The 13231-nt window shown below is 35.2% G+C and overlaps 1 protein-coding gene across 2 annotated transcripts in view; it reads right to left on the bottom strand.

Moving 5' to 3' along the window:
* Nucleotides 1-13231, bottom strand: part of LOC111062648 (5'-3' exonuclease PLD3) — a 111503-nt gene that overhangs the window by 12383 nt on the left and 85889 nt on the right. For both annotated transcript variants that reach the window (XM_039434444.1, XM_039434445.1), the window contains exon 9: nt 12651-12816. In XM_039434444.1, coding sequence (XP_039290378.1) covers nt 12651-12816 — 166 coding nt within the window. The remainder of the gene's footprint in view (nt 1-12650; nt 12817-13231) is intronic.

Consider the following 13231-nt stretch of genomic DNA (forward strand, 5'->3'; position numbering starts at 1 on the left):
TCAGTTGTTTACAGGCCGTTGTACATGGTGATCTGCACTTGTTTTGGTGAATCAGGAATTAGGTACTTCTCGTAATATTTGCTACCGTATATTAGCCCAGTTCTGAATCGTGCTAATACAGTCACAAGTACTTTGCTTCTGAATAAAACTATGCTTATGAATCATTGTAGCGTTATAATATTTAGCGTTGTTGTATGATTTGAATTGTTGTGCCCTGTTAATTATTTATTTATTTATTAGATTACCACAAACAATATAATGATCGGGAAAGAAAAAACAGGTTATTGCCCAAAACTTTTTCAATTTCCTAATTCAGTTTCAAATTGTGCAAATATTATACATAGGTTATGTCCATTTCAATTTTCTACACCAAATCACAATCTGAGAGTATAGATTAGAATAAAACAAACAATTTTAAATTTTGATAGATTGATAGTAAAACTTTTGTAAAAACATGAAAAAAACTTTAAATTCACAAAATAAAGAATAAAACCACTTAAATTTTGAGCTCGAAAATATAACGTTCACCTTAGCTATATAACAGCTGTTTCATGTTATCATGGATAATAAAAACCAATTTGATTCATTATATTATTGGAATCATTTTTTGTTTGTGATTTTCCCTGATAATATACATAAATACATTGAAATATTTGATCCTGTACTCCAAACAATATTATTACTGGAAAAATTAATTCCTATCTAGAATCAAAATAAATATATTTAAATCTCAAGAATGAAGAATCATGATTTTTATTTGTCTATGCATAAACCATTTTATTAACAGCCTTCAGCACTTACTGTAGGTATCTATATAATACTAGTCGTCAGGCTCGCTTTGCTCGCCATATCCGTTTAGCCAGACATTTAGTCTGTACCCCCGACTGGATCGTCGTAACATATGATAAAAATGCACAAATGAAAAATGCAGGCGAGCGAAACGAGCCTGCTGATCTCATTCTTGGAAAATCCAGTCGGGGGTCCAGGGGAGCGAAGCAAGCCTGACGGCTAGTAGTAATATAATATTCCCAGGAATAGCTCTGATTGAAGTAGCAGTACCCAATCAATTTTTCCTCGATAAATCAGGACCCCCTAAATAGGTATTTATCCTATATAGGTATATATAGGTATATATCCTAAATAGGTATTTAGGAGGTACTGGATAAATTGGTATTTAGGAGGTCCTTGATAAATGCATTTCAATCTTCAACTTGGTGCCAACCTAACAAAGTCAACTCAACTCAATGCCAATCTGAAAAAAAATTTAATTTAATTACCAGAACAACTGTTTCGAAGAGGAACAGAACAACTGTGATCTCTCTAGATTATAGTTCTATATTAACATATGGTATGGACATTTCAATTATAATTCTAAGATATTGGAATAAGAAGAATATACATGCTAAAAGACGAACTTTAAACCCTTAAAAACCACCCTTAGAGTTAAATATCGCCAAAAGATTTCTTAGTGCGCCTCTAAAGGGCCAACTGAACATACCTACCAAATTTGAACGTTTTTGGTCTGGTAGATTTTTAGTTCTGCGAGTGAGTGAGTAAGTCAGTCAGTGAGTGCCATTCCGCTTTTATTATATAGATAGTGCACTCATATATTAATGAACTTGTATGTCCTTTTAGAAGAATTAGTCAAATGAAGTGTTCTTTGATGACACTGTTGAAGCAATAGAATACCATCTATAATAGCCAGGCTACTCAAAAGCAGATCAGTCATGTTAGAGCAGCCGCAGAATGGCCTCTTTCACACGATAGGAGACGTGCAACTTGAACACTGAACAGTGTTCTCGTTTTTTTGTCGAAGTACATTGAGTCAAATCGTGTCTTTCACATGGTGACTCCTATCCAGGAACCTCGTTTTGTCACGTCTTTTCCCCTCGAGGCAAGCAGAGGCAAGATCTAACAACTACGCCGCCGTTTCCACAAAGTATGACTCATCACTTTTTTCTCAAAGTCTAACTTCCTTAAAAATATAGATAGAAGATTTCTGATTTCGGATTTGGATTCAGCGACCCCAAATTCTTTAAAGCGTAAGTCCCGTTTTCGAAAATATCCGAAAACAAGGAAGTTATGGCTGTTTTTAATAAAGCTTTCTATTATCATATAATTATACGGTAAAAACGAACAGGTACTGTACTATACAGTACGTAAGTACTCTAGCTATTATAATACAACTTACACTGTATTCGTGTAGGAAATTTGGTAGGTTATTTATCTTGATTTCTGGAAATACCCCAAAATAAGGGAGTAAGATAACTTTGAAAAACCAAAGTTTTCCTGCCGATTGAAGAAACATTAAAAATTAGTCTACAAGACATATTATGTCTTAGAATAAAAACGTGTAACAAATATCAGATCACTATTCAAGCTATCAAGCTTTTCATAAATTTCATAAGTTTGTGTCGACGGTATATGACATAAAAGGCAAATGCTCGCGCTTGGTCCATAGTTCTACGACTGAGGAATGAGGATTTAGGTCAGCAACTAAAATCGACAAGCCATGATTGTCAATCTTACTCATGATACAAAGCTTTGTACTATGATACATGGTTTTCATTCCGTATCATTCTTTAATAAAAATAAAACAAGATTCCGGTTTCAAAAGCATCAAAGTCGCCAGGCTGGTCTGAGCTATTCATGACTTTTTTTCAGTATGCATTATCAACTCAGCAGTTCTAATACACAGACATCACTACTTGGAATGCCATGACATTTTCTATTCTTTCAATTCCTATTATTACCATAGATCGATTCAGATCAGCACAATGTTTATACTGTATGTTCATAATAGATTTTTCTGATTGTAAAAAGAATAGTCAATAATTGCTGAGAATTTAAAGTGATATTCAACGATTTGAACCTGATAAATTGGATTGTTGAATGACAATTGAAATTCAGTGAATTTTACTGTACAACATTCCTTTTCCTCCTATTTTATTGGGTGATGAGTGGAGATGATTTATGATTTCATATTTGGATTCATCTTTTCATAGTTCAATATTTTTTTGGAAAACTAGAACTTTTAAAAATTAAAAATGTTTATGTATAAACTTCTCAGGTGTTCAAAAACTTCTTAAAACCTTTGCCTGTCCCTTTGTGAGGCAGGAGTATTATTATCTTAGTATGTACTATATAATCATATGATAATGGAAAGCTATATTAAAAACAGCTATAACTCCCTTGTTTTCGGGTATTTTTGAAAATGGGACTTACGCTTTAAAGAATTTGGGGTCGCTGAATCCAAATCCGAAATCAGAAATCTTCTATCTATATTTTTAAGGAAGTTAGACTTTGAGAAAAAGTGATGAGTCATAGGTTTGAGCAAACGTCGGCATAGTTGTTAGATCTGTCGGCTTATTCGTAAGATCCCCATGTGAAAGTACAGGAGAGCTGCAAAATATGAAATATGATCTTCTGTAATATGATATTCCAGGAGCGAGGTCTCTGCCGTGTGAAACTGGCCAATGAGTAGACAATGCAGTGTATAATAATAATAATAATAATGGACTTTTCTAGGAATAGAAGACTGATGTGAGAGTGAGTGCGCGTGTCAATTGTGATAGTGGTGCTACTGAAGTAATGAACTTCTTTCTCTAGAAAGAGAAGACTGATGTGTGAGAGAGCGCATCGATTGAGAGAGAGTAGAGCTATGAAGACCGATGTTTTTGAGCCAGCATGCTTTTTGACCCCGTTCCCCATCTCATCAGTTAAATTTACCTAGTACTACACTTTTTGAACAGCCTTCCTAGACATGCCTCTTAAATTATTTCACTACACTTTTATTCAATATACTTTAATCACTCCACTAGCACTACACCAACTCGAAGGGCTTTGTTCTCTTCAACCTCCTAGTGAGTTCAGTGTTGTCTAGTAGTTGGATGACTTCGGTGTTGTCGTGTTGATGAAGACGTGACTCATGATGGGCTGCCAATCGTCTTATCTCACAGGTCACATAGGGGATGTGCAGATCTCGGTGCAAATCGCTGTTCCTTATGTACCAGGGCGCATTCACCATGTTCCGCAGTACTTTGTTTTGGAATGTTTGAATCTGACTGATGTTAGAAGTTCTAGAGCAGCCCCAAAGCTGAATTCCATACGTCCAGACAGGTTTTAGAATTTGTTTGTAAATCAATAACTTGTTGTCCAATGAGAGTTGTGATTGATGCCCCACAGGCAATAGATTTTACTGTATTTGAGTCCTAGCTCGCTCCTTTTCATCTTGATATGCTCTTTCCATTTCAACTTGGTGTCAAGAGTCATTCCAAGGTATTTTGCTGTGTTGCTGTGTGGTACTACATTCCCATTCAGATTTATTCGAATCGGTTCAATGATAATTTTGTTTGTGAAGTTGATATGAATAGACTTCATCTCATTTAATCGAATTCTCCATTTTTTGGTCCAGTCACTGAATCTGTTGCTAGCATTCTGTAGTTTTGTGGCTGCTTCTTGTACTGTTTCCCCTTCTGCCAGTATTGCAGTATCATCAGCAAAAGTAGCTATTGTCACTGCATCCAATTCAGGAAGATCGCTTGTGTACAGCACATAAAGAACTGGTCCAAGAACACTACCCTGTGAAACTCCAGCCCTTATTTCCTTCAATTCGGAGACGTCGGCACCTTGTTTCACTCTGAATAATCTGTTGTTGATGTATGATTTTGAAAGTTTTACAAGTTGAGTGGGGAGAATTTTATGAAGTTTAATGATCAGTCCTTCATACCACACTTTGTCAAATGCCTGTGCCACATCAAGGAAGATTGCTGAACATATCGATTTTTTCTCTAATGACTACTCTATTACATTAGTGATTCTATGTACTTGGTCCAGGGTTGAGTGCTTCTGCCCGAAACCAAATTGATAGGCTGGTATAAGATTCCTGCTACTTATGATGGGAGTCAATCTCTTCATTAGCAATTTCTCAAAAAGCTTTGAAATTACAGGTAGAAGAGATATTGGGCGGTATGATTTTGCTTCTTGAGGACATTTCCCAGGCTTTTGCAACATAATGACTTCTGCCACCTTCCAGATTGTAGGAAAATGCTGTAATCGGAGTGATGCATTGAATAAGTATGTTAGCATGACAATACCTTTCCTTGGAAGTTTCTTCAAGATTTCAACTGTAATCAGATCAAACCCAGGTGCTTTTTTGGTATTCAGATTATATTTTATTTCTTCTTGAACCTCATTTATAGAAACTGGATCAATCTCTATATCTAAATCATCTATTATATCTTCTTCAGGATCAATTTCAGATTGAATGTTGTTTGGCTGGAAGATTTATTCTAGATGATTAGCAAATAAATCCGCCTTTTCTCTGTTATTTCTTGCCCAAGTACCATCTGGTTTTCTAATTGGAGGGGATTGTAATATTGGCCGCTTAATTCTTTTTGTTGCTTTCCATAATGAATAATCTGTACTGGCATCAGCTGTCAAATTTTGAAGGTAGTTATTAATAGATTCCTCAGTTAGTTTCCTTATCTCTCTTCTCAATTGTTGTGTTTTGTTATTCAAGATATTTTTGTCACCAGGATCACGAGTTTGTTGCCATCTTCTTCTTGCCCTTCGTTTTTCTAAAACAAGTTGTCGAATCTCCAGAGGGTAATTGCATCCTTTTGTTTTCCTGGTATATTGTCTGGTGTTTTTCCAGGCTGATTTCTGGATTTGCCACATGAAATTTTCTGCGGCTTCATCTAGCTGCTCAGTTGTTCTAAGTGGAATATTCAAGTTGATTTCATTCTCCAAATCCACTTTAAAAGCTTCCCAGCCTGTTGTTCTGTTGACTAACATTGGTCTGTCTTCTTTCTTTATTATTCGTTCACTAAGTGTGAGAATTACAGCTGAATGATCAGAATCCAGGTCAAAGCTCTCTTCAATGTCGATAAAATTACTGGATATTCTCTTTGTTATGAAGAAATCTAGAAGATCTGGAGTTTTATTCAAATCTGTTGGCCAATACGTAGGTGTCCCTGTTGAATGGAATTCGCAGCCCAGCTCCTGGATAGCCTCTCTGAGTTCTTTTCCTTTGGTAGTCGTGAGTCTTGAACCCAAATCCTTATGCTTAGCATTAAAATCTCCACCCACTATGAATCTATCTCCAAGCTGATGAAAAATATTTGTATAATCATTTTTCTTTAAATTGTAACGTGGTGGAAAATATGCAGCTCCAACAAGTATTTTCTGGTTGATGGACTCTATTCCAACTACAGTTAGCTGTATTTCATTACTTTGAATACTGAAGTCTTCATAGTGTTTAATACTCTCCTTCACTATTACAGCACTTCCACCTCTTGCCTGATTTTGAGGATGAATAGTTTCGTAAACATTATATCCATTGATTTTGAAGTGAGTCTGCTCAGTTGAATGGGTTTCAGAGATGAGGCAAACATCTATATTTCGTGTCTTTAGAAATATTTCTATTTCTTGTTTTCTATTATTATTGATATTCAATTCAATTCAATAATTCTTTATTGAGGTATTCAGCACACAATGACTAATGATTAGAACAAATTTTTTGATCTAGGCTAAACTACATGAATAACTATAGTTGCAAGACTAAATCGATAGACATACAGAAGAATCCAATAATCAACAAAGTCTTGAAGGTCTTATTTTGCAAAACGTAAATTAAATAAGTAACATGATTAAAAAAAAATACAAACCTCCATTAGAAAAAATAAATAAAAATAAACATGTAATGAATAGCCTACACAATACCCAATCAAAGTGCTCTGACCCAGCAATAAAGGTATAGTCCCACATGAGTCATAGACTTGTGTGTGGGACGAGTACCGTCATATACTAAGTAATTTGAAATAGAAAGTGTCAAATGAAAAATTCAAAAATGAAAAGAAAAAATAAAAAGTTTTGAGCAAAGAACAGCGGCAATGAAAGGAGATAAATAAGAATCAAGGTAGGTACATAAAAGGCAAGTCATTTATATTATAGTTTTGCAGATGGCAAACATTTTTCCTGATTCCAAAGCTAGGGGACTTCTTAAACGGTATGTCTGACTTACTCTTTTATAAATTAAGAGTACAAAGGCTCCAGCAGATGTTCAGAGTTATAGGCACCAGTCTCGTATAACCAATTACAAATAATTTTATTACTTCTAATTGATTCAATTTTCACTTTCATGTAGCAAATATGTTTAATTTCAAATATTCTTTTTGTATCTTCTGTATTCTTGAATGTTAACATGAACATTGGAAGTCTGATAATGTGTTCTTTTCCATCCTTCTTCACTTTTTTCATTTTGTTGACAGCACTGATTATTTGAAAGCCTCTGCTTAGAAGATCGTTCTTTATATCCTCTGGATCGCATGATGGATGGAGCTCTTTAGCCATGACAAGAATTGGACGAGTTTGTTTATTTTCGTACGTGTGCCATTCATATTTAGCTTCATTCAACATCTTAGTTAAATCTCTGTATTCTTGTTCAGTTTCAACATTCAATTTTAGCTGGTTGTTCATCATGTTGGCACTGAAATTGAGATTTTTCGATTTCAATGCCTCTTTAATTTTCGAATACTCTTGTATATTGCTTAATATGACTGGTGGTGGCTTGTTTTTCTTTTCTGTCGGTTTCATACTTGTAGAATCAGTTGCAGGCCTTATTTTTTCTGGTGAGTCACGGATTTTTCTCTTCTTTTGTTTAGGGAGAATCCATGCAGTCTCTGATGCTACCATTTTCTCTTCTTCCTCCCAATTCGGTGGTGAATAACTTTTATTGCTACTTCTAGAAGAGGCTGGTTGCATTGTATGTGAAGCTGAAGATTGAAGATTCTGTGTGGTTGTAGATGCTGATGAAAACATCTCTTTCAGCTGATTAATCTCCAACCGTGCTCTCTCCAACTCCTTTTCCAGCTTATGTATTCTTTCTCTCTCTTCACTCTGTTGGAAAGTGACTTCTTTCCATGCATTGTACAAAAACTGCTCCGTTGCAGTTTTTAGTTGATTCGTTTTTAGAAACGATTCTGGGGAAGTGTTGACGTTTCCAATCATTGACGCTGGTTCAACGCTCCTAGCCGGTGTTAGTTGACTCATAGTTGCGTCGTCCTCTGTTTCCTCCTCCTCTTCCAACTCTGGCAGTAGGAAGGTCGGCAGTCTTTTGGGAGTCGACATTCCTCACATTCTTTACATTCCTTAGCCGGACTAGATAGTAATTCAGCACAGAACTGATTTTTCGGCGCAGGGCACTGAACTCACGCACAACAATAAAAACACTGAACTCAGCACTTTAACTATTGCATACACTATTTCAACTACTCTCACTAAAAAAACTACGTCTGCTTGCTACGACTGCTCGATCGATACTAGCTTTCGACTGAGTATAAATTCTAAAAGTTTCATCATAAAGTGTTCAAAACTGATAATATCTGGAATGAACACCTTCAAAATGAGAAAATTCACAAACAGTGGTGATCCTAAGGGTGAAGTCATCTGATTTCTCTCTGACAATGTTCACAAGTTTTTATCAATATTATAACATTCTACAATGATATGAATTTTTCAATAACTTGCATTATTTTCTATACCAGAAATCCTGAATAAAATAACAAGAAGTTTATGTTTCAGCCTATTTCCAGTATAGTTTTCAGTGTGCTTTCCAGTTAATTGGCATGATACCAACTTTCTCAACTTTGGCTAGTAGAGTAGTGTTCGCGTTCATTATCATGAAATTTACCTTGATTGAGTACTTGAACATGTTATTGGTGTATGGAGAGTGTGGATGCAATTCACAAATTGCATGATATGATATGATATGAGTGTCAGCTGTGCTGAAAAATAAGTTCTATTTTTCTGGCTCCAAATTTTGTAAAATTACGTGAAAATGTTTCAATTATTAGTGATTTGAGTGTGATATTTTTGTTTTCTATCCAGTTTCTCAACCTTCAAAATTCAAAATTCTTAGTTCCTGTTGTTTTTGAGTGAAAAAGGACTAAATTTCAGAAAAGTGGAATCATAACCTCATTTCGGACTTTTAAAATAATATTATCTAAATTTGGGAGAGAAATAGTACAAGGAGTATCCTTAGTTTTTCTCTCCCATTCAGTGCTTTATTGTAAAAATTATAATAATAATAAATAATAAATAATAAATTCAAGAGAGGCAGAGAGAGTATATAAGAGACGTTTTCCTAGCTGAAAACACCCATTTCATAACACGTTTTTAAGATTGACAAATGTCAAAATCGTTAGGGTCTAGGATCCGTTTCAAGGTACGAGAGGCCCGTCTTAATTTCTGAACCATTTGAGAATCTTATTCTAAAGTATTTCGAGCAGAATCCTTGATCCAGTATCCGGTGGGCAGCTGGGATGTTGGATGTTTCAAGAATGATAGTTCAAAGAATATTGTAGAAGAATAACTTTCGACTATTTCATGTTCAGTTCAAGAGTTGAATGAACCTGATACTGCTTCAAGGATGCCGTTTTGCCGTTGGATCTTAGCACAATATTGTGTTTCAAACATTATATGGACAGATCACAAATAAAAGTACGTTCACAAGAACTGGTGCTGTGAATTTCCTCAAAACACATACTTGGACCTTTCATTTTCCCTGCAAGAATAAATGGTGAAGAGTTTATGGACTTTCTGGTCAATGAGCTTCACAAGTTGATGGAAGACGTGACTCTCAATTTTATGCAGAATATGTGGCTCTAGTTGGATGGCTGCTTCCCTCTATATGCTAAAAACGTCCATGGGTGGCTTGATAACAATTAACCTTGGCGGTGGATTGGCCGAGGTGGACCCGTAAGTTGGCCACCACGCTCACCTGATCTTACTCCAATAGACTTCCATTTTTGGGGGATTGTGAAAAGTAAAGTTTCCAGAGAACCTGTAGAGACCAGGGAGGAACTGATTCTCAGAATTCGATTGACGTTTAAAGTAATGAAGACACGGCCCAACGAAGTGAGAAGGGCAACTCGAAGCTTGATAAACGGCAGCAGAAGTTGCATAAAAAGAAATGGAGGCTATTTTGAATTCCTGTAAGCAGTGTGCATGATATGCAACTTGATTACCATCAGTTTTTTAATTCTGTCATTCATGTACTTTGAATTATTATTCTATGAATAAATTTTGTTGGATCTTGTAAAAGTGTATGATTAATATTTTATATAGGATTTAGGCTATATGCTACAGAAAATAATGCAATAATCAGGTGATTTCACTCTTAGGATCGTCACTTGATGAATGCTGTTTGTGAATTTCCTCATTTTGAAGGTGTTAATTCCAGGTATTATCAGTTTTGAACACTTTATCATGGAACTTGCCTTTTCGAATTTATACTCATTCGAAAGCTTATTAAATGGAGAAGTTTTTGAAACTACTATAATTATCCGGAGAAAAATCGAGAAAAAACGGTTTGAAATTTGACTTTGAATTTGAAGAATAGCATTTTTTCAAGTTTAAGCCCTAATAAAAAACTACAAAATATCTAACAACAAATAGAATTACATTAATCTTGTTTGAAATGTTTTTCTCTTTCCAACAATACCCTTGGAATCGAAATTCGACCAGTAGTTTTCGACTTATTGAGTATTTAATGACCGGAAGTGGGCATATTCGGAAAATATCGAAAAATCGATATATCTCGAAAACTAAGGTCGATAGGAAAAACGTTTACTGAACATTTTTTGTCAGAAATGTCGAGTAGAATCTATGGTCAACGGCTGTTACAACCTTGGTGGGACACCCTGTATATTTAGTTCTATCATTGTTGATTGCTAATTTATTTTATTCAAACCAGGCTGTGGATAACTGTATACTTTCCATAACATTGACTCAACATTGTCCCGCTTTTTTGGAAACACATTAAAGTTGTGTCATCTGCATTTAAAATGGGAAGACACTTAGGAATAATACTACAATGAAAATCATTCATGAATATCAAGAAGAGAAATGGTTCTAATATTGACCCTTGTGGTACTCCTGCCACTACCTTTAGAGCTTCTGACTTCTTATTTTTGACTACTACGATTTGTTTTCTATTTTCTAAGTATGACATGATTACTTTCAACTTTCAGCTCGCTACCTAATACACCGTAATAGCGCAATTTATTCTCCAGGATAGTGAGTGAAATGCATTCAAATGCTTTCAGTAAATCTATTAGGCAAACACCTGTTATGAACTTTTTCTCGAAAGCATCCAATATCTTATTTACAATGGTCTCGACTGCAGTTATGGTGGAATGTTGTATGGTGGTCTATATCCATAATGATGTGAGTAGAGTAATTTATTGGAGTTGAAGTAATCATATAACTACTGTAAAAGCATGCAGGCTTCGATAATTTTACCAATAATAGGTACTAATGCTATTGGTCGATAGCTGTTAGCTTGCGTCTTATCACCTTTTTTGTAAATGGGACTAATTCTACTAAGCTTCAAGCATTCTGGAAATTTTCCACTCATCAAAACCTGATTAATAAGAAATGTAAGTGGTATCAGTACACCCACAATAAAGCCTTTGACAATAACATTACTCAGGTCATAAACATCGCCTGATATAGAGGAACTTAAGTTTTTAACAATGTCAAGGACCAACTTTGGTTCAACCTTTTTCCATTTGAAGCTGTTATGTTCAAAGTTCATAGGCATATTGAAGTTGTTTAATAAAACTGGATTATTTGCAGGAGTTCTACTACTAGTATTAATAGTAAATGATACACTTACAAAGTATCGTTCAAAGCATTCACAGAAATGGGTGGTTCCTGCTCCTCATGTCTCACATTTGCTGATTCAGTTTTGATCATTATCCATGCCGCTTTACTTTGGTTTTTTGCCCTAGCTATACATTCATCATTGGTCTTTATTTTAGAATTGACAATTGCTTTTCTATAATCTCTTTTGAATTGTAAATAGTTTTGTTTGTCCTCAATCTTATCACTATTCTTCCATCTATTATATAAATTAACTACCAGAATCGCATATTTGCAATTTGTGGTGTGTGCCATTTGTTACAGGATTTTTTCTTAGACCTCTAATAGGCCTCTATAGATTCAGATATAAGTAAACTGAAATTTGCCTAGAACTAAGTAGTCTAACTAAATATGTTAATGGGGTATACATGTAGAGGGCATGAATGGTATTAGTTTTAACTAGATAGTAGTGAGTAGCAAGTGGGTTCTTATTGTGGATTTGTCAGGTGATTGGGGTTTTATTTCACTCTTATTTTGTGTTGGCTGGGTGCTGCTCGTTCTCAGATATCATTTCATCATCTCTCTTGATTCATTCATTGAATCATCACAAATGGAAGCGTTTGTGCGGCATTGTTATTCATCATCATCCCCTCATTATCACCTGGGCTTAAAATACTCGTAGAGAGTTGCCTTTCAAAATAAATAAATAAAATTGATTTTTTTTTTTTGCAGACAGTGTGCCTTGGGAGGAGGAGTGAGTCAATCATTGAAATTAAATTTCTAAAAAATGAAAATATAGAATGAAATGCTAACAGATTGGTGATATCTCTGCATGACGGGATAGGGGAAACCAGATTAACGAGCAAGAAGTGCATTAAAAAAATTGCTTATTTTTGAAGATTGATTTCTTATAGTCCTCAACAGCAAGATTTTTTTCATATTAAAATGGCTTCTTATAACTCCTTCAAGTAATATAATATTAAATTACTTCAAAAATAGCATACCGCAGAAATATTGAGTCCTGGATAGGCTCCAGTGAGTGCGACCAGCGAGCGCAGAAAGAACTTGGCCGATTCTCTGGAGTGGTCCCACCAGCTGATCAGCAGTCTCACTTCGGCTCCGTTCTCGATTGCAGCAGTTTTCAGGGCATCATCTATCACTCCCCAGTACCTTCAAATATAGAAAAAACGACTAATCAACATACAATATATTACGTGTATAAAAATGACAACTAGTTTCCAGCTCAGTGTAATATTAAATAAATTCAAATATGATACAGGAAACAGATATCTTTGAAAATGTGTATAATTTATATTTTTCAATTTTCATTTCTATGAATGTCTGTTCCAATTCTCAACAATTTCTTGCTGGAATTTCTTGCCGACAAGTTACGACAGGATAGAATGCTATACGAATGGCCGTTTCCACAGTTACCGATTGACGGCCAACAATAATTATTGTCTAGACATTCAGAATGTTTAGGGCGATTCTCAACTAATAGCTAATCTGGATGTCATGACGATAAATGTCGGTCGACAATCGGTAACCGTGGAAGCGACAATTGGATGATTAGCCTGTCATGTCA

This window comes from Nilaparvata lugens, chromosome 8, assembly GCF_014356525.2.
Source record: "Nilaparvata lugens isolate BPH chromosome 8, ASM1435652v1, whole genome shotgun sequence".
Taxonomy (NCBI): domain Eukaryota; kingdom Metazoa; phylum Arthropoda; class Insecta; order Hemiptera; family Delphacidae; genus Nilaparvata; species Nilaparvata lugens.